The sequence below is a fragment of the Pelophylax lessonae genome (assembly GCF_965119305.1).
Source record: "Pelophylax lessonae genome assembly, chromosome: 11".
NCBI lineage: Eukaryota > Metazoa > Chordata > Amphibia > Anura > Ranidae > Pelophylax > Pelophylax lessonae.
In genome coordinates, this window is record NC_138778.1 from 225,859,203 (window position 1) to 225,881,959 (window position 22,757).

A 22,757-nucleotide genomic window follows, 5' to 3' on the forward strand; every position below is an offset into this window, starting at 1 on the left:
AAAATTCCTATCTCAAAAAATTAGCATATCATGAAAAGGTTCTCTAAACGAGCTATTAACCTAATCATCTGAATCAACTAATTAACTCTAAACACCTGCAAAAGATTCCTGAGGCTTTTAAAAACTCCCAGCCTGGTTCATTACTCAAAACCGCAATCATGGGTAAGACTGCTGACCTGACTGCTGTCCAGAAGGCCATCATTGACACCCTCAAGCAAGAGGGTAAGACACAGAAAGACATTTCTGAAGGAATAGGCTGTTCCCAGAGTGCTGTATCAAGGCACCTCAGTGGGAAGTCTGTGGGAAGGAAAAAGTGTGGCAGAAAACGCTGCACAACGAGAAGAGGTGACCGGACCCTGAGGAAGATTGTGGAGAAGGACCGATTCCAGACCTTGGGGGACCTGCGGAAGCAGTGGACTGAGTCTGGAGTAGAAACATCTAGAGCCACTGTGTACAGGCGTGTGCAGGAAATGGGCTACAGGTGCCGCATTCCCCAGGTCAAGCCACTTTTGAACCAGAAACAGCGGCAGAAGCGCCTGACCTGGGCTACAGAGAAGCAGCACTGGACTGTTGCTCAGTGGTCCAAAGTACTTTTTTCGGATGAAAGCAAATTTTGCATGTCATTCGGAAATCAAGGAGCCAGAGTCTGGAGGAAGACTGGGGAGAGGGAAATGCCAAAATGCCTGAAATCCAGTGTCAAGTACCCACAGTCAGTGATGGTCTGGGGTGCCATGTCAGCTGCTGGTGTTGGTCCACTGTGTTTTATCAAGGGCAGGGTCAATGCAGCTAGCTATCAGGAGATTTTGGAGCACTTCATGCTTCCATCTGCTGAAAAGCTTTATGGAGATGAAGATTTCATTTTCAGCACGACCTGGCACCTGCTCACAGTGCCAAAACCACTGGTAAATGGTTTACTGACCATGGTATTACTGTGCTCAATTGGCCTGCCAACTCTCCTGACCTGAACCCCATAGACCAATGGGGTTCTCATGTGCGGTGCTCGGACAGTGGTCTAAAGAAGATGGAGCTGCGTTTGTCGATGAATGATTGTGAAAATAGTTTTTTTTTTTACAATTTTCTTAAAATTAAGGACTAATTCACAGAAAGTCGCAGGTCCTAATTTGATAGGTGTGCAGGTGTGGTTGAGAATGCACACTGTCAATGTTCGGGAGCCATACACCTGCGTTCAGATCTGAACGCAGGTGTATGGCCCCTTTTGAACAGTGTGTGGCTACCCCTACTTGACAGAAGTCGATTATCTGACTTCTGTTGAAGGGACGTGCTGGAAAACTTTTGTTGATCAGTGACAAGTGCCTCTGTCAGAGGACCTGAAGCTATTCATACAGCTGCTGCCTCCCCATAGCAAAACATAGGCTGCCTGCACACAGCAATAACCAAAAAAACACTGATTCACACTGTACAGGACACAGTGCCTACGTGAATGAGCCTCATTTACACACACAACTTTACCTTTAACTCAATATAGTTTTATCTTTTACATTTAGCAGTCATTTTGTAAGTTATGTTTGTGTCCGCTAATAATGATTTAAGTGTATTTTTAGTGAAAATATTGTGTTGATATGGTTAGTTTCACCATAAGCCCCCGTTCACACTGGGGCGACCTGTCAGGCGACCAGGTCGCCGTAGGTCGCCTGCAATACAGAAGCTATGGACCCGTTCTAATAGGAGCGACACAAGTCGCTCCGACTTAGAAAAAGGGTCCGGAGCTTCTTTGGGGGCGACCCGGAGCGACCTGCATTGACTTCAATGTTATGAAGTCCGTGCCGGCCGCTCCGAGGTCGCGGGGCGAGCAGCGCGCCGCGACCTGTGGGGTCGCCCGGCAATGTAGCGTCGCCCCAGTGTGAACGGGGGCTTAGGAGAGCTTGTTTGCTATTGTCAGGGTTACAATACCTTGCCCTGTGCTGTATTCAACCAAAGCATTAACACTGCAGTTGTGTTCATGTTACAAAGGGATTTATTTACTAAAGAGAGGGCAAAATTAGTCACAATTCTGAGAAACCAATCATCTTCTAAGCTCAGCATGTTTAATTAAGCTTTAGCAATAAAACCTGGAAGCGGTTTGGTTTCTCTGCAGAATTGTGACTAATTTTGCCCTCTCTTTAGTAAATAGACCGAACTGTCACCATCATACAACCTGGAGAACATAGACCCCCCCCCCCCCAATATTAATACAGCAAGAACACACTCCCCTAACACCTATCTCCCATGGGACCTTCATATCCATTGTATACTTGAGACACATACAGGTATTGTAACCCCCCCCCCCATTTGTACAATTGTAGACACATACAGGTATTGTAACCCCCCCCCCCCATTTGTACAATTGTAGACACATAGAGGTATTGTAACCCCCCCCCCCCCATTTGTACAATTGTAGACACATACAGGTATTGTAACCCCCCCCCCCATTTGTACAATTGTAGACACATACAGGTATTGTAACCCCCCCCCCCCCCATTTGTACAATTGTAGACACATAGAGGTATTGTAACCCCCCCCCCATTTGTACAATTGTAGACACATACAGGTATTGTAACCCCCCCCCCCCATTTGTACAATTGTAGACACATACAGGTATTGTAACCCCCCCCCCCCCATTTGTACAATTGTAGACACATACAGGTATTGTAACCCCCCCCCATTTGTACAATTGTAGACACATACAGGTATTGTAACCCCCCATTTGTACAATTGTAGACACATACAGGTATTGTAACCCCCCCCCATTTGTACAATTGTAGACACATACAGGTATTGTAACCCCCCATTTGTACAATTGTAGACACATACAGGTATTGTAACCCCCCCCCCCCATTTGTACAATTGTAGACACATACAGGTATTGTAACCCCCCCCCCCCCCCATTTGTACAATTGTAGACACATACAGGTATTGTAACCCCCCCCCATTTGTACAATTGTAGACACATACAGGTATTGTAACCCCCCCATTTGTACAACTGTAGACACATACAGGTATTGTAACCCCCCCCCCCATTTGTACAATTGTAGACACATACAGGTATTGTAACCCCCCCCCCCATTTGTACAATTGTAAACCCCCCCCCCCCCCATTTGTACAATTGTAGACACATACAGGTATTGTAACCCTCCCCATTTGTACAATTGTTCTTTTTTCAGGCGGACCCGATCAGAACCTCCATTCTTTTCTATGGAGTGATGGGTGTAAACTGACATGTGTCTGTTTACATCCACCTACATCCAAACCGATCCCCCAAAAACAGAGGGATGGGGATCATCCAGTGGATCGGATGGCAGACGGTCCATTTATTTCTAGCTGACAGTGCCGGGACAAGATCATCCAGCGCCCAGGGCAAAGATGCCAAATGGTGCCACCTTCCCCCATTCATGATGTGCAAGCTTAGAGGGTCCTACACTCAGTAAACCAGGGGTCTGCAAACTACGGCCCTCCAGTTGTTCAGGAACTACAATCCCCATCAGGCCTAGTCATGTATGTGAATCTTTGAGAGTTTTGCAATGCCTCATGGGAATGTGTAGTTCCGCAACAGCTGGAGGGCCGTAGTTTGAGGATCCCTGCAGTAAACCATTATGCCCAGAGTGACCGTCCCTCCCGCCCACCCCTTTTCCCGACCCCGCTAGCCGCCCATAGAGACGAGACGGCTGTGTCTGTGTCCGCTCTGCATAAGCCGAGCAGACATGGACTTGTCATCTGCCCGCTCAGCAGGCCTCAGAGGAGAGATCCCCTGCTGAGCAAGCGGATGACAGCCGCAGTCCGCCCCGTGTGAATGCAGATCTGGACCCTCCTTTGTGTTACCTCACCACCTCCTTGTTCAGTTATTTGAGAGTAAAACTTGCAAGGACTAAGCACATCCAGAAAAATAATAATGAGAAGAATAAACTCAAACACCAAGATTTTGTTTTATCAATAAAACAATATTTTTTTTATTACAACTTTTTTGTTTTAATGCTTCCATGACAAATATATAAATCCCAAAATATACAAAGTTTCATATGGAAATAGATCATCTTGTACAACCTCTTATGAATAGAAAAAACATTTGATATCTTTAACAGATTACACAGTCCACAGCCGAATTACAGAAGATTGCATCAGGTGGTAAAAAAGGAAAAAACATCTGCATCGGCCATGCTTTCACACTATTGCATCACTGCAGGGAGAGAAGAAAATCATTACTCACCCTTTTTTTATTTTTTAAATAACACTATTAAAAAGCTGCAATTCTGGAATTAAAAAAAAAATAAAAAATTTGTCCTATAAAAACTTGGCTCTAAAACACTGCTAGGAGACGGTGGGGTGTCAATCTCAGCTGCACAACAAAGCCTCTGGCTGCTGGGGAACTACAACTACAAAGCTTTCAGTTCTTTGTATCAAAAGGCTTGTGGGGTGCAGCGGAGGTTTCTGCAGCCTTAACACAGCTGGGAGGTAGACGTTATCATATGTGCCATCTTTTTATATGGGGCTGATTTAGTAAAGCTGTGAGAAAGCAATGGTGATGATGTGTGGAAAAGCAAAGGCCACCCAGCTGTCACCTTGTTTTTGTTGGTCGGGCTGGACACTGATCAGCAGAGCTTACTGCACTTTGCTCTGTAGCCAGAGCCGCAATGTCGCAACTATGTGCACGTCGCTTGTGCAATGTCACCGTCGTACAACCTGTATGGACCCACGGGATGTCATTCTTGCGCAACTTCCCCCCCTATCAATAAAGCAATAGCACATTCTCCCAACAACTGTCTCTCATGTGGCAATTTGCCCTAATGTGTATATATATATATATAGTTTCCTTTTTCAGCTCTAATATATATATATATATATATATATATATATATATATATATATATATATATATATATTGGGGAAATTTGCCCTAATGTGTATATATATAGTTTCCTTTTTCAGCTCTAATATACAAATATATATATATATATATATATATATATATATATTTATTTTTTCTCCAGCCCTAATAAATATATAAATATATATATATATATATATATATATATATATATATATATGGGCAATTGGCCCTAATGTATATATTTCTTTCCAGCTCTAATAAATATATATATATATATATATATATATACACACATCTTCCAGCCCTAACAAAAAAAAACCATATATATATATATATATTTTTTGTTAGGGCTGGAAATATATATATATATATATATATATATATATATGGGCAATTGGCCCTAATGTATATATTTCTTTTCCAGCTCTAATAAATATATATATATATATATATATATATATATATATATATATACATATACATCTTCCAGCCCTAACAAAAAAAATATATATATATATATATATCTTCCAGCCCTAATTAAAAAAATATGAATATATATCTTCCAACCCTAATAAAAAAAATATTTATATCTTCCAGCCATGCATTTAAAGGATCAGTCCACTTAGAATGAATATTTCAGCTTTTGGTAGATACTAGAATTAAACGACCTAATCGTTCCTCCAGTGTGGAGGTATGGTGTGCAAACCTGCCACAACCATTAAGAAGGTCACCCACTTTTCCTGCAGGACTTTATTTTCTCCTATGGGAAATGCAATACAAGTAACCCTAAAGTGGCTGGAAACAACCGAAACAGGTGGGGAAAAAAAAAATATATATATATAAATCTCCTGAGATATAAGCCAGTGACCCAACAAAATCCACCTAGAACTGAAATATCACTTCTGAGTAGCCTAACCCTTTAAATGCAAAAATATTATGTATATATATATATATATATATATATATATATATATATATGTGTGTATATATATATATATATATATATATATATATATATACTTTTTATTAAACATTTTATATATATATATATATTTTTATTATTAAACAGTATATATATATATATATATATATATATATATATATGTATGTATTTTTAATTAAAATGTTTATATATATATATATATATATATATATATATATATATATATATATATATAAATATATACATATAATTTTTTATATATTATTAAAAGAAAAAAATTTCAGTCCCTTTTTAACAAAGAAAAACAAAAAGTGCTCACTTAAGTCCTAAATGCTCATTACAGTTGTGCAATTAATCAGCTGGATTTTGCAGTCTTTTAAATGGCGGTTAGAGGGGGGAATCGTTTTGGGCCAATTATACGGTGCGTACCTTATGTCGTTATGTGCAAGTTGTTAGAAAAGTACGGGAAAGCATAGGTTATGCTTGATTAAGTCAACGTGTAAACAGTTTTTACATTATATAGACAAAACCTCTGGGGGTCCAAGTGCTATAAATACTTTAATTATAAATATATTAATAAAATGTTATCTCATAGAAATCTCTGGTAGGTGCAAGGAACTAAAGTCTAGATATTAAGGCTCATTTCAGATGGGTATCCGCTGGTTTTGGCTGGTAGAGGTTACGCACGGGTTTGTGCGCAGCTCTGCGTTTGTTTTTGGGGGCTGCGTATACTGTATTCCCTGGAGGGCAGGAAATTATTTTCCTTATGTATCATTTTTGTAAATATAAAAAAATAAAAAATGGGATTTTCGCCCTATTAAAAAGTGCCAAGTACACCAGATTCCCTCATTCTGCCCAAACAGGAAACCTGATAATCTTCAGATCATCTGCACATATTTAACTTGGCAAATGTTCACAATGACGAGGCAATCTTTGCAAGGCCACAGGCCAGCAAAACAAGTTTTTGGTAAATGCACTAAGATTCCTCGCCGAGGAAAAAAAAAATACTTGGAACAGCAAAAACAAGAACATTTTAGTAGTATCTTTACTTTTTTTCCTCTGTATGGTCCAGGGGTGTTTAAGACAGGCAGACATTGCTGTGAATGGCTGCTGCAGAACCTCTTGACCTCAGTGGCTCCTGTATGCAAATAAGATGCTGAATTCAAGATGTTCTGCAGCAGGTACATTGCACACCCACCCCCTTTCACCCACTGGACTTGGTTACCTAGACATAAACCATTCTCCAGGTGGAAAAGAACTGCAAGACAAGCTGGGACTTTTAGTTCTTCTCCACCTGGAGGGCAGCCAGTTGCTCAGACAGAGTAAAATATTCCACATTTTTGGGGTGCATTATAGTACCGGTGGTCTCGCTGTCCACATGTGCATCATCACACAGCTGCTGAGTATCTCCTGCATCACACGTGTCCATGCAGGACATCTATTCAGTCTCGTATCACAGGGTGTAAGGAGGGCCGAGACCCCTCAGTGCAGTAAAAGGGGTGCCAGTGAGGTGCCCTCCTCTCAGGTCTCCTGAGCAATAATCGCTCTTCTCCTTGGGTTACATGACCCCCCTCTGGGTGGGAAATGGGGGGGGGGGGCACTGGTGCAGTAGACTTCTCACTTGGCCTCAAGGTAGCTGTGAGAACAGACTCTTCCACTGGACCCAAAGCCAAGGCAAAGAGAGAGTTGCCAGTCTCTTCAAAGCATAGTGCTGCCAGTGGTGGGCAGAAACCAGTCACATAACTCTTCAAGTTGCAAGTCGGGAGGGGGCATCAAGCAGGCTTCATATTCCACAGGTGGCATTGGTAGCCATAGATGCTGTACTCGGATATGGGACCCCTTTTATTAGGCAGGTTGGCATTATTTCAGGGTACCAGTCTATTCACATTCCTTCTGGTGTCGGAAGGATGATGCTAGTCTCTCCAGGCCCCCCTCTGGTAAAAGGCTGGCATTACTCCAGAGATTTCAGCCTCTTCATACCTGCTCTGGTGATAGGTGGATACCAGTATCTTGAAGGGTTTGCAATTTACCAGGGTACTGATCTCATTATATAGGAGGGTGACAGTCTCTTTATACCCCTCTGTTGTGTTTGGGGTGCCAGTCTCTTGCCCTCTCTGGTGTAAGGAGCTGTTGGCATTCTCTAATAAGCTCTTCTGGTGTTTGAAGGGTCATGACAGTCTATGGTGTAAGAAGGGCTGGCATTAGAAGAGGGTGCCAATCTTTCTACATACCCTGTGGTGTTAGAAGGAGAGTGCCAGCCTCTTGCTTCCTGATTATAGTGGGGGGAATACAGTCGCACCCCCATGGTTTTAGAAGGATGACGCCAGTCTCTTGCCTCCCTGGTATTAGGAAGGTGATGCCCATCTTTTGCCCCCTACTGGTGTTGGGAGGGTGATGCCATTCTCTTGCCCCACACTGGTAATGGGAGGGTAATGCCCGTCTCTTGGCCCACACTGGTAATGGGAGGGTGATGCCCGTCTCTTGGCCCACACTGGTATTGGGAGGGTGATGCCCATCTCTTGGCCCACACTGGTATTGGAAGGGTGATGCCCGTCTCTTGCCCCCCCTTCCGGTATTAGGAGGGTGATGCCCGTCTCTTGCCCCACACTGGTATTGGAAGGGTGATGCCCATCTCTTGACCCACACTGGTATTGGGAGGGTGATGCCCATCTCTTGACCCACACTGGTATTGGGAGGGTGATGCCCATCTCTTGCCCCACACTGGTATTGGGAGGGTGATGCCCATCTCTTACCCCACACTGGTATCGGGAGGGTGATGCCCACCTCTTGCCCCCCCCTTCCGGTATTAGGAGGATGATGCCAGTCTCTTGCCCCCTGGTATTAGGAGGATGCCAGTCTCTTGCCCCCCTATTAGGAGGATGCCAGTCTCTTGCCCCCTATTATTAGGAGGGTGGTGCCAGTCTCTTGCCCCCCTTGGTATTTGTAGGGGGGATTCCAGTCTGTTGCCCCCCTCTTGAGTAAGGAAGGTTGGCATTGTAGCAGGGGTGCCAGTCTGTGTGACCCCAGGGGGGGGTGCTATGTTCCTCCAGGGGCCCCTAGCACCTTCCTGTGGCCTCCGGGGGCAGTTGTTTAAAGAGGTTGCGAAGGGTGGTAAGTTCTCGGCTCAGTTGTTCCACCCTTTTCTGGAGCCTGTCGTTCTCAGCGGTGAGTTCCAGGACTTTGTGTTGGGTCTCCATGTTTCGGATCTTGGCTTTGTCCCGGCTCTTGCGGACGGCGATGTTGTTCCGCTCCCGGCGGACCTTGTACTCATCGCTGTGCTTGTCCAGGTTCTTCTTATGCTTGGCGCTATTGCCGCTCTGCTTGGGCGCCGCCGGGCTGGGGGTGCCGGGGGGGCTGCAGGAGGAGGCGCTGCTCAGGTTGCCGCTGCTGCCGGACGGCACGGCGTGGAAGGGCAGGTAGGGTCTGATGGCCGGGGACTCCTCCATCTTGGTGTAATGCAGGGGCCCCGTCTTGTAGTGTGGGGCCCCCAGCTCGCACAGGAACTCGCCGCACTCGGCTTCCAGGTAAGGGCTGAAATCGATGGTCCGCTCGTGCTCGCCGATGTTGCCGGTCTCCGGCCGGGGCCCCCGGCGCTGAGCTTTGGCCCCCAGATACTCGGCGGCGCCCAGCGGCTCGTAGTAGAAGTTAGCGGCTTCCATGGCTCTAGCGGAGGCACATCCTGGCGGCTCCCAGGTCATCAGACGATTCATGGAGGAGGAGAACTCAGCCCGATCTGCCGGAACACTCCTGGGAACTCCTTTAAATACACGCTGTGACGTCACAGTGTGTGTCCGTCTCCATGGAAACCGGAGACGTCACCCGGCACTGCTTCAACTGTCAGGCAGAGGGCTCCGCTCATCGGTTGTAGTCTTATCTTCTCCTAATGCATCAATTTCTTCATATAGCCCATAGAAAACCAATAACTGATCTACAGGGGATCTCCTATCTCATAGAAAACCAATAACTGATCTACAGGGGATCTCCTATCTCATAGAAAACCAATAACTGATCTACAGGGGATCTCCTATCTCATAGAAAACCAATAACTGATCTACAGGGGATCTCCTATCTCATAGAAAACCAATAACTGATCTACAGGGGATCTCCTATCTCATAGAAAACCAATAACTGATCTACAGGGGATCTCCTATCTCATAGAAAACCAATAACTGATCTACAGGGGATCTCCTATCTCATAGAAAACCAATAACTGATCTACAGGGGATCTCCTATCTCATAGAAAACCAATAACTGATCTACAGGGGATCTCCTATCTCATAGAAGACCAATAACTGATCTACAGGGGATCTCCTATCTCATAGAAAACCAATAACTGATCTACAGGGGATCTCCTATCTCATAGAAAACCAATAACTGATCTACAGGGGATCTCCTATCTCATAGAAGACCAATAACTGATCTACAGGGGATCTCCTATCTCATAGAAAACCAATAACTGATCTACAGGGGATCTCCTATCTCATAGAAAACCAATAACTGATCTACAGGGGATCTCCTATCTCATAGAAAACCAATAACTGATCTACAGGGGATCTCCTATCTCATAGAAAACCAATAACTGATCTACAGGGGATCTCCTATCTCATAGAAAACCAATAACTGATCTACAGGAGATCTCCAACATCAACGACTTCTCATATCCCATAGAAAAACAATAATCTACAGATCTCCAACATCAACGACTTCTCATATCCCATATAGAAGAACAATAAATATTTTACAGGAGATCTCCTATATTATTATTACATCATCTTCTTCTCATATCCCATAGAAGACCAATAAATAATCTACAGGAGATCTCCTATATTATTATTACATCATCTTCTTCTCATATCCCATAGAAGACCAATAAATAATCTACAGGAGATCTCCTACATCAACTTCTTCTCATACCCCATATAATACTGAGAAAGGATCTACAGGAGATCTGCTACATCATCTTTTTCTCATATCCCATAGAAGACCAATAAAGGATCTATAGGAGATCTCCTACATTATTATTTTTACATCATCTTCTTCTCATACCCCATAGAAGACAAATAAAGGATCTACAGGAGATCTCCTACATCAGCTTCATCTCATATCTCCTAGATAATTTTTATTACATCATTTTCTTCTCATACCCCACAGAATACAGAGAAAGGATATTCATGAGATCTCCTATATTATTATTATTATTACATCATCTTCTTCCCATAACCCATGGAAGACCAATAAATGATCTACAAGAAATCTCTTACATTATTATTATTACATCATCTTCGTATGCTTTATAGAATACTGAGAAAGGATCTACAGGAGATCTCCTACATCATCTTTTTCTCATATCCCATAGAAGACAAATAAAGGATCTACAGGAGGTCTCCTACATTATTATTATTACATCATCTTCTTCTCATATCCCATTTAAGACCAATAAAGGATCTACTGTACATGAGATCTCCTACAGTATTATTATTATTACATCATCTTCTTATCATTAAATCTCCCTACATCATCTTCTTCTCATACCACATAGAATACTAATAAAGGATCTAAAGGAGATCTCCCTACATTATTATTACTACATCATCTTCTTTTCATACCACATAGAAGACCAATGAAGGATCTACAGAAGATCTACATTATTCTTTTTAAATCATTTTCTTCTCATACCTCATAAAATACCTGAGAAAGGATATACAGGAGATCTCCTATATTATTATTATTATTACATCTCATTTCTCTCATACCGCATTGAAGACCAATAAAGGATTCACATGACATCGCCTACATTATTATTATTACATTGTCTTCTTCTCATACCCCATGGAAGAGCAATAAATGATCTATAGGAGATCTCCTACATGATTATTATTACATCATCTTCCTTATGGAAAACCAATAAAGAATCTACAGGAGATCTCTTCTCATACCCCCTAAAAGACCAATAGAGGATCTACAGGAGATCTCCTACAGCATCTCCTTCTCATACCCCATAGAAGACCAATAAAGGATTTACAGGAGATCTCCCTACATCATCCCATACATCTCCCTACATCATCTTCTTCTCATACCCCCTAAAAAACCAATAGAGGATCTACAGGAGATCTCCTATATTATTATTATTATTACATTGTCTTCTTCTCATACCCTATAGAAGACTAATAAGGGATTTAATAAGGGATTTACAGGAGATCTCCCTACATCATCTCCTTCTCATACCCCATAGAAGACCAATAAAGGATTTACAGGAGATCTCCCTACATCATCTCTTTCTCATACCCCATGAAAGACCAATAAAGGATCTACAGGAGGTCTCCTGTAGATAATTATTATTATCTTTTTACATTGTCTTCTCCTCATAGCCCATAGAAGACCACTAAAGGATATACAGGAGATCTTCTACATCATCTCCTACTCATACCACATAAAAGACCAATTAAGGATTTACAGGAGATCTCCTACATCATCTTCTTCTCATACCCCATAGAAGACCAATAAAGGATCTAGAGGAGATCTCCTACATGCACTGATGGGCACTGACAGGCTGCAGTGATGGGCACTGACAGGCTGCACTGATGGGCACTGACATGCTGCACTGATGGGCACCGACAGGCTGCATTAATGCGCACTGACAGGCTGCACTGATGTGTGCTGATGTGGCTGCACTAATGGGCACTGACAGGCTGCACTAATGGGCACTGACAGGCTGCATTGATGTGTGCTGATGTGGCTGCACTAATGGGCCCTGACAGGCTGCACTGATGTGCGCTGATGAGGCTGCACTAATGGGCCCTGACAGGCTGCACTGATGTGCGCTGATGAGGCTGCACTAATGGGCACTGACAGGCTGCACTGATGTGCGCTGATGAGGCTGCACTAATGGGCACTGACAGGCTGCACTGATGTGTGCTGATGTGGCTGCACTAATGGGCACTGACAGGCTGCACTAATGGGTACTGACAGGCTGCACTGATGTGCGCTGATGAGGCTGCACTAATGGGCCCTGACAGGCTGCACTGATGCGCGCTGATGAGGCTGCACTAATGGGCACTGGCAGGCTGCACTGATGTGCGCTGATGAGGCTGCCCTAATGGGCACTGACAGGCTGCACTGATGTGCGCTGATGAGGCTGCCCTAATGGGCACTGACAGGCTGCACTGATGTGCGCTGATGAGGCTGCCCTAATGGGCACTGACAGGCTGCACTGATGTGCGCTGATGAGGCTGCACTAATGGGCACTGATAGGCTGCACTGATGTGCGCTGATAGGCTGCACTGATGTGCGCTGATAGGCTGCACTGATGCACGTTTAGGAGATTTTTACAGTACCTATAGGTAAGCCTTATTATCGGCTAACCTATAGCTACAAGTCAGAGATGGGAGTTTACTCCCACTTTAAGAAGGAAAGGCTGATCTATTCTATCAAACTGAAAAAAAAAAAAGAAAAGTCTTAGCTTTAGATACAGTTTAAATGTTAAAGAAAAAAATGTAACTTATTTGCAACAAAGACATTATTTGAGCCCTGACACACACACACTTGCAATAGTTGCCCTAGTTCAGCTGAATAAAAAAATAATTGCAAAACTAATTTTTGAGCTTAGGTTGTCTCATAAGGCAGCATTCACATCTGGCAGAAACTCGCGGGCAGAATCTTTTAAAATGCTCTGCTAAAATGACAAATCACACAACTCGAATTTCAGATGCCATTTATCCTAATGTGGTAGTAAACTCAGTAAACAGGGGAAAAAAACTTCCGCTTGCAAGGCAATGTTATAATGTGCTAGTATGCATCACATACTAGCACATTGTGTGATACTTACCTTAGAACGAAGCCCTCCAGCAGTGCGCTGTCACCGCTGACAGGGCTTCCATCTTCACCCAGTCTTCCTACTAGGTTGATGGGCTTCAGTCCTGTGAATGGATGAGCTGCAATAACGTTACTTCAGCGCATGGGCACGGGAGTCCCTGTTCACAGCACAGGGCTTACCTATAGGTACACTAAGTATCCAGTGGTGTATTTTGGTTTTGTGCTGCCCTAGGCGAGACTAAAATTGGGCGCCCCCCCCCCCCTCTCCTATGTAAATTTGCCCCACTCCTTCCTTTTTAAAGGATGTGACTCCCTCCAAAATGTAAGGACTACAAGTCCCAGCATGAACCCCTGAGATCTCGTGAGAGGGGGTGGGAGAGAGAGGGGGGTGGTTGAGGGAGGGAGAGAGAGAGGTAAAAGAGGGGGGTGGGTGAGGGAGAGTGAGAGGGGGATGAGGGAGAGAGGGAGGGGTGAGAGAGGAGGTATGAGAGAGAGAGAGAGGGGGGGATGAGAGAGGGGGGGTGAGAGAGAGAGAGAAAGTGGGGGTGAGAGAGAAAGGGGAGGGTGAGAGAAGGGGGGTGAGAGAGAAAAAGAGAGGGGGATGAGAGAGAGAGGGGTAATGAGAGGATGAGAGAGAGAGAAAGAGAGGGGGGATGAGAGAGAGAGAGAGAAGAGGGGGGGGTGAGAAAGAGAGAAGGGGGGGGTGAGAGAGGCGGCTCTAGCAACCAGTGGCCAATAGAGTCTCAGGTGGAGGGGGGCAGCTGTTTTTGCTGCCCCCCTGTAAAGTGCTGCCCTAGGCCTGGGGGGCCTTGTTGGCCTAGGCCAAAATACAGCACTGTAAGTATCTCCTAAATGTTTAGGAGATATTTACTTGTGAAGCTGCCTGTGACGTCACTGGCGCATGCGCGCTGAAAGAACAGCATACCCGCCGTAGGGTTTCACCGCATCCTATTCGCACGTCAGGAGACTGTGACCAGCTCTCAGTTGGTTCACACAGCCCTGGGATGGCTGGGGAGCGGATTGCAGGAAATTTGTGTACATCTTCTGGTCCATTAATGGGTGTCCACAGAACTTTTTCCAGGGGGGGGGGTCATCATTTTAAGGTCAGCCATACTCTGCCCCTTTTCAACAATGTCTCGAAAAGGGGGAGTTTAGTCATTATTACATAAAGCGCAGGCATTCAAAGGTTCAAGAAACCTGATGCAAAAGCAAAGCTGACCCTCTCTATTTTGGGTTCGTGCAGGCGTCGCATGCATGCACGTGACGTCAGTACGTGCTGTGACGTCACGTGCCGTGCCTCTTTGCACGGGGCAACAAATCTCCTCAATTTCCTTGCCCTGGGCTCCCCCTCTCCTGGAATGATAGCACCAGGGCCTGGGGCTGAGGACAGTGGTCCACGCTGCTGCTGATGGCAGTCACCACGCAAGCCGTGACTTGCGAATATTTATTTACAAAGGGGAAAAATAAGCCGCTCTTTACCAGTTTTCAGAGCGTTGATCGCCGCTCACTTGACCCGCTGCCTCTCTCCTACTCTCGGCATCTCCTCCTCCCCACCCGACTGAGGTCAGCGGGGAATCCCCGGCCCCGCCCGCTGCAGGCAGCTGTCAGACAGGGAGAGGAGAGAGCTGGCGCGTCATGTGAGCGGCGATCGGCGCTCTGAAAACTGGTAAAGCTTATTTTTTTTAAATACATACACAGACACAGGGGCACACAGGATTATTAAACAGACCAGACAGGATAGTATAAAGTGGCTTAACAACCACTTTAATGGGGAAGGTGAGATTCCACGGGGGGCACTTGCCCCCCCATGTGGACACCCATGGGTCAGTTTCAGCCAAAAATTCAGACGGGAGTGTCATGGTCTGGGGCTGCATGAGTGCTACCGGCACTGGGAAGCTACAGTTCATTGAGGGAACCATGAATGCCAACATGTACTGTGACATACTGAAGCAGAGCATGATCCCCTCCCTTTAGAGACTGGGCCATAGGGCAGTATTCCAACATGATAACGACCCCAAACACACCTCCAAGATGTCCACTGCCTTTCTAAAGAAGCTGAGGGTAAAGGTGATGGACTGGCCAAGCGTGTTTCCAGACGTAAACCCTATTGAACATCTGTGGAGCATCCTCAAACAGAAGGTGGAGGAGCGCAAGGTCTCTAACATCCACCAGCTCCATGATGTCGCAATGGAGGAGTGGAAGAGGACTCCAGTGGCAACCTGTGAAGCTCTGGTGAACTCATTGCCCAAGAGGGTTAAGGCAGTGCTGGAAAATAATGGTGGCCACACAAAATATTGATACTTTGGGCCCAATTTGGACATTTTCACTTAGGGGTGTACTCACTTTTGTTGCCAGCGGTTTAGACATTTATGGCTGTGTGTTGAGTTATTTTGAGGGGACAGTAAATTTACACTGTTATACAAGCTGTACACTCACTACTTTACATTGTAGCAAAGTGTCATTTCTTCAGTGTTGTCACATGAAAAGAAAGAATAAAATATTTACAAAATGTGAGGGGTGTACTTACTTTTGTGAGATACTGTATGTCAACAGAGTTTAATGCATTTGATGCATTAACCTAAAAATCCTTCTGCATGAAACTCCCCCCCCCCCCCTTATACTCACCTGAGCCTGATCTCAATCCAGCGATGTGCATGAGAGCAGAGGCTCTCCTGACTCTCTCCCTCCTCATTAGCTCAAACACAGCAGCGGGAGCCATTGGCTCCCTCCGCTGTCATTCACAGCCAGTCAGGAGGGAGCAGGGGCAGGGCCAAGACCCACTCTGTGTGTCCTATAGCTCGGGAGCAAGCCCGCATGAGTGCCCCCATAGCAAGCGGCTAGGGTATCCACCTTTCAGAGTATTGTTGCACCGTATTGGGTCATCCAATCTCATATCCCATGGGCTTATAGATTGCAGCATAATCACAGGTTTGTCCCGTCCACTATAGTACTGTATATGCCAGTGATGGCGAACCTTGGCACCCCAGATGTTTTGGAACGACATTTCCCATGGTGCTCAACTACACTGCAGAGGGCCTGAGCATCATGGGAAATGTCGTTCCAAAACATCTGGGGTGCCAAGGCTCGCCATCACTGGTATATACTATGAGAAAAAAAAAATTCCCTGCACCAATAAAGTGTTTGGGTTTTGCTTGAAGAAAAGATGGCAACCCTACTCCTACACGGAAACCGTGGCTGCATATCTGTGAACCCAGCCTAAATGTAGCCCTTAGAACCACTCTAAATCTTATATGAGATCCAAGTGATTGGGTTCACATTTATTTTTATAGTTATTTTAGCAAAAGGGAGGCTGTGAGTTGACATTTTAGTGTAGGACTTGGTTGTCTGTGGCACGTTTGGTTGTGGTGTGCACTGCACTGCGTAGAGCTGTACCCAACTGGTCCACAAAAGGTTGGCTGGAAGTCCAGCAGAGATTATGGTGGTCTATGGTGGGTTCCGCTCATTCTATCCATTGGACGTTGTCTAGATGATGATATCTGGCAGACATCAGTAATAGTTCCTGTGTGTAATAAATTCATAGTCACCCACAATCTGGTCTACAAGATGAAGGAACAGCCATGTTTCTAGCCCAGAAGAGATTATGGTGGTCTATGGTGGGTTCCACTCATTCTATCCATTGGACGTTGTCTAGATGCTGCAAGTGCTGATGATATCTGGCAGACATCAGTAATAGTTCCTGTGTGTAATAAATTCATAGTCACAGTGGTGTATTATGGTGTTGTGCTGCCCCAGGCAAGACTAAAATTCTAAAATCCTATATAAATTTGCCCCACTCCTTCCTTTTTAACGGATGTGACTCCCTCCAAAATTGGAGGACTTCAAGTCCCAGCATGAACCCCTGAGATCTCATGAGGGGGGGGGGGGTGAGAGGGGGTGGAAGAGAGAGAGAGGGGTGGGTGAGGGAGGGAGGGAGGGAGAGAGAGAGAGAGAGAGAGAGGGGGGGGTAGGGGAGGGAGAGAGAGAGGGGAGATGAGAAAGGGGGAGGGATGAAAGGGAGAGAGATGATGAGAGAGAGAGAAAGGGGGGGTGAGAGAGAGAAAGAAAGAGAGGGGGGTAAGAGAGAGGGGGGATGAGAGAGAGGGGGGAAAAGAGAGGGGGTGAGAGAGGAGGGGTAAGAGAGGGGGGGGGGTGAGAGAGAAAGAGAGGGGGGAGAGAGAGAGGGGGGGAATGAGTGAGAGAGAGGGGGTGAGAGTGAGAGAGAGAGAGAGAGAGAGGGGGGTAAGAGAGAGGGGGGATGAGAGAGAGGGGGATGAGAGAGAGGGGTGAAAAGAGAGGGGGTAAGAGAGAGAGAGATAAAAAGAGAGGGGGGATGAGAGAGAGGGGGGGATGAAAGGGAGAGAGATGATGAGAGAGAGAGAAAGGGGGGGTGTGAGAGAGAAAGAAAGAGAGGGGGGATGAGAGAGAGGGGGGAAAGAGAGGGGGTGAGAGAGGAGGGTTAAGAGAGGGGGGGGTGAGAGAGAAAGAGAAGGGGGAGAGAGAGAGGGGGGGAGTGAGTAAGAGAGAGGGGGTGAGAGTGAGAGAGAGAGAGAGAGAGAGAGAGGGGGCTAAGAGAGAGGGGGGATGAGAGAGAGGGGGGGAAAAGAGAGGGGGTGAGAGAGAGAGAGAGAGAAAAAGAGAGGGGGATGAGAGATGAGGGTTAAGAGAGAGGAGGTGAGAGAGAAAGAGAGGGGGGGGGTGAGTGAGTGAGAGAGAGAGAGGGGGTGAGGTGAGAGAGAGGTGGGAGAGGTGGCTCTAGCAACCAGTGGTCAAAAGGGTCTCAGGTGGAGGGGGGGCTGCTTTTTTGCTGCCCCCCTGCAAAGTGCCGCCCTAGGTCTGGGCCTTGTTGGCCTAGGCCAAAATACAGCACTGCATAGTCACCCACAATCTGGTCTACAGGATGAAGGAACAGCCATGTTTCTAACCCAGAAGAGAGCGGTGACGGCTTTATTTTTGGCGCTCATTCAGACTTCGCCCTTTGTAGGCTCTTGGCAGGCGATTGTGACCTCTGTCAAGCGCCCTGCAGACACTGGACTCATACTGTTTGATCAGGCTGCATGGCTCAGCTCAAACTTTACTTATGTGAGGGGGTGCTGATCAGTATCTGCAGTGCGCAGACCACAACGTGATATTGTTTTCAAGGTCCAGGGCTGAGCACGTCCATAATCATCTACACCTGAGAACTGCAGTTATTGTGTCACACCCCCAGCGATTCGCAGATCTCAGTATAAACCATTGTGCCATGCGGGAACCGGCACTGATTTGCAGGGTTTCCAGCACTGCACCAGTGTGAAACGAGACTCAGTGCCGATTCACACCAGTGTGATGCCAGACGTTGCATGTGATTCGCACATCGCACATGCGATGTCTGTGCAAAGCGATTTCAATGTATGGCTGAACTCGCATCGCATTTGCACCGAAATGGACCCTTTTTTGGTTCGCACTGGAATCGGATCTCATGGGTGTTCACACTCATGCAATCTGATTCCTGCACCTTTTCACAGTTTGCACTGCGATCTGCAAAAAAATCTGGGGGTGTCATTGACTTCACATTGACACCCCCAGCGATTCGCAGATCTCAGTAACAACCATTGTGCGATTCTGGTGCGATGCGGAAACCAGCACTGAATCGAAGGGTTTTTGAGAGCAGACTTATCACGATTCTCCAGAAAACAGATCTGTACAGTCAATACCATGACAGTGTCATCAAACGCCCAGTGTTGGGCTGAGTATTTCTGGGATTTTCACACACAATCATCTCTCGGGATTACAGAGAATGGTGGGAAAAAGAGAAAATATCCAGTGAGCGGCAGTTGTGTGGAGGAAAATGTCTTGTTGATGTCAGAGGAGAATGGGCAGACTGGTTCTAGATGATAGAAAGGCAACAGTAAGTCAAATAATCACTCGTTACAACCAAGGTATGCAGAATAACATCCCTGAACGCACAACTCATCGAAAACAGATGGGCTACAGCAGCAGAAGACCACCCCGGGTGCCCCTCCTGTCAGCTAAGAACAGGAAACTGAGGCTACAATTGGCACAGGATCACCAACATTGGACAATAGAAGATTGGAAAAACGTTGCCTGGTCTGAGGAGTCTGGATTTCAGCTCCGACATTCAGATGGGAGGGTCAGAATTTGGTACATGGATCCATCCTGCCTTGTATCACCGGTTCAGGCTGGTGGTGGTGGTGTAATGGTGTGGGGGAGGAGAGGGGGTAACGGTTCAGGCTGGTGGCGGTGGTGTAATGGTGTGGGGGATGAGGGGGGGGGTAACGGTTCAGGCTGGTGGTGGAGGTGTAATGGCGTGGAGGAGAAGGGAGGGGTTAATGGTTCAGGCTGGTGGTATAATGGTGTGGAGGGGGGGGGGGTAACAGTTCAGGCTGGTGGTGGTGGTGGTGTAATGGTGTGGGGGAGGAGGGGGGGACAACAGTTCAGGGTGGTGGTGTAATGGTTTGGGGGGGATAACAGTTCAGGCTGGTGGTGGTGGTGTAATGGTGTGGGGGAGGAGGGGGGGGGATAACAGTTCAGGCTGGTGGTGGTGTAATGGCGTGGAGGAGGAGGGGGGGGGTAATGGTTCAGGCTGGTGGTGGTGGTTTAAAGGTGTGGAGGAGGGGGGGGGTAAAGGTTCAGGCTGGTGGTGTAATGGTGTGGGGGAGGAGGGGGAGGATAACAGTTCAGGCTGGTGGTGGTGGTGTAATGGTGTGGAGGAGGGGGGGTAACGGTTCAGGCTGGTGGTGGAGGCGTAATGGTGTGGGGGAGGGGGGGTAATGGTTCAGGCTGGTGGTGTAATGGTGTGGAGGAGGAGGGGGGTAACGGATCCTCCTCCTGGCCAATCAGGAAGCGGGTCCGAGGCCCGTTTCCCGATTGGCCGAAAGGCAACCTTTTGCGATTGGCCAAGGAGGAGGAGGACTCCAGAGAGGCGGAGGACTGAGAAGAAGCCGCAGCTGCATCAGGTAAGTGCACTGGTCTCTCTGCACGCTGTGGTCACTCTGCATTGAATGGGGGCGCACTGTAGTAACTCTGCATTGAAAGGGGGCATGCTGTGGTAACTCTGCATTGAATGGGGGCACGCTGTGGTAACTCTGCCTTGAAAGGAGGCACGCTGTAGTAACTCTGCATTGAAAGGGGGCACGCTGTGGTAACTCTGCATTGAAAGGGGGCACGCTGTGGTAACTCTGCATTGAATGGGGGCACGCTGTAGTAACTCTGCATTGAAAGGGGGCACGCTGTGGTAACTCTGCATTGAAGGGGGGCACGCTGTGGTAACTCTGCATTGAATGGGGGCATGCTGTGGTAACTCTGCATTGAAAGGGGGCACGCTGTGGTAACTCTGCATTGAATGGGGGCACGCTGTGGTAACTCTGCATTGAATGGGGGCATGCTGTGGTCACTCTGCATTGAATGGGGGCACACTGTAGTAACTCTGCATTGAAAGGGGGCACGCTGTGGTAACTCTGCATTAAATGGGGGCATGCTGTGGTCACTCTGCATTGAATGGGGGCACGCTGTAGTAACTCTGCATTGAATGGGGGCAAGCTGTGGTAACTCTGCATTGAATGGGGGCATGCTGTGGTAACTCTGCATTGAAAGGGGGAACGCTGTGGTAACTCTGCATTGAATGGGGGCAGGCTGTGGTAACTCTGCATTGAAAGGGGGAACGCTGTGGTAACTCTGCATTGAAAGGGGGAACGCTGTGGTAACTCTGCATTGAATGGGGGCAAGCTGTGGTAACTCTGCATTGAAAGGGGGAACGCTGTGGTAACTCTGCATTGAAAGGGGGAACGCTGTGGTAACTCTGCATTGAATGGGGGCACGCTGTGGTAACTCTGCATTGAAAGGGGGCACGCTATGGTAACTCTTCATTGAAAGGGGGCACGCTGTGATAACTCTGCATTGAATGGGGGCAAAATGTGGTAACTCTGCATTGAATGGGGGCATGCTGTGGTAACTCTGCATTGAATGGGGGCACGCTGTAGTAACTCTGCATTGAAAGGGGGCACGCTGTAGTAACTCTGCATTGAAGGGGGCACACTATACTTTGATTACTGAAGGCCTCTTTCACACTTTTGTGACCTCAAAGTCACGCAATTTTTTACAGCGTTTTTTGCCGCAAAGCAATGCCTATTCGATTTTTCTGTTTGCCCCCCCCCCCCAAAAAAAAATTTGAGCACCAGCCACCACTGCTACTACCCATCTTTGGGTTATCACTGCGTCTGCCAACTGCAGGGTGTTCACGGGCCTCTGGGTCATTCCATGTAATAAATATCAGACACAAATGGACTCCATGAATCAGTTAGGCTGGCCATACACTACACGAAAAATCATTCAACTTAATTCTCAAAAAACGAACCCTCGGCGGTAAAAGCAGACGATCGTGTCGTCATGTAATGACCGAATTTTGAACGATAAATCCTTCAATGGACGTTTTTCGTTCAGTTTGTCACATATACCGGGTGCAAACAGTTCGGCCGAGAAACACATCAACCTTTCAATTTATCGTTCGCTCGGCAGAATTTACCAAACTGTTCCTTCGATTTTTCGGTGCTGAAAAGTTAAAACCGATTTTCTATTTGTGTTTGTGCCCATTAACCACTTGCCTACCGGGCACTTTCACCCCCTTCCTGCCCAGGCCAATTTTTAGCTTTCAGCGCTCTCACGCTTTGAATGACAATTGCGCGGTCATGCTACACTGTACCCATATGAAATTTTTATCATTTTTTTTCACACAAATAAAGCTTTCTTTTGGTGGTATTTAATCACCTCTGGCTTTTTTATTTCTTACAAAAAAAAAGAAAAAAGACAGAAAATTTTGAAAAAAAAAGTTTTTCTTATTTTCTGTGAGTAAATTTTGAAAATAAATACATTTTTCTCCTTCACTGATGTGCGCTGATGAGGTGGCACTGATGGGCACTGATGAGGTGGCACTTATGGGCACTGATGAGGTGGCATTGATGAGGAGGTACTAATATGCCGCACTGATGAGCACTGATAGGCGGCACTGATAGGCGGCACTGATAGGCGGCACTGATGAGCACTGATAGGCGGCACTGATAGGTGGCACTGCTGGGCACTGAGAGGTGGCACTGCTGGGCACTGAGAGGTGGCACTGATGGGCACTGAGAGGCGGCACTGACAGGTGGCACTGATGGGCACTGAGAGGCGGCACTGTTGGACACTGAT

The 22,757-nt window shown here is 46.5% G+C and overlaps 1 protein-coding gene across 1 annotated transcript; it reads right to left on the reverse strand.

Moving 5' to 3' along the window:
* Window positions 1-8,624: 8,624 nt before the first annotated feature.
* On the reverse strand, window positions 8,625-9,504 carry CEBPB (CCAAT enhancer binding protein beta). The gene has a single exon (XM_082272653.1). The coding sequence runs from the start codon at window positions 9,473-9,475 to the stop codon at window positions 8,822-8,824; it is 654 nt and encodes a 217-aa protein (XP_082128779.1). The 5' UTR covers window positions 9,476-9,504; the 3' UTR covers window positions 8,625-8,821.
* Between the last annotated feature and the right edge of the window lie 13,253 nt (window positions 9,505-22,757).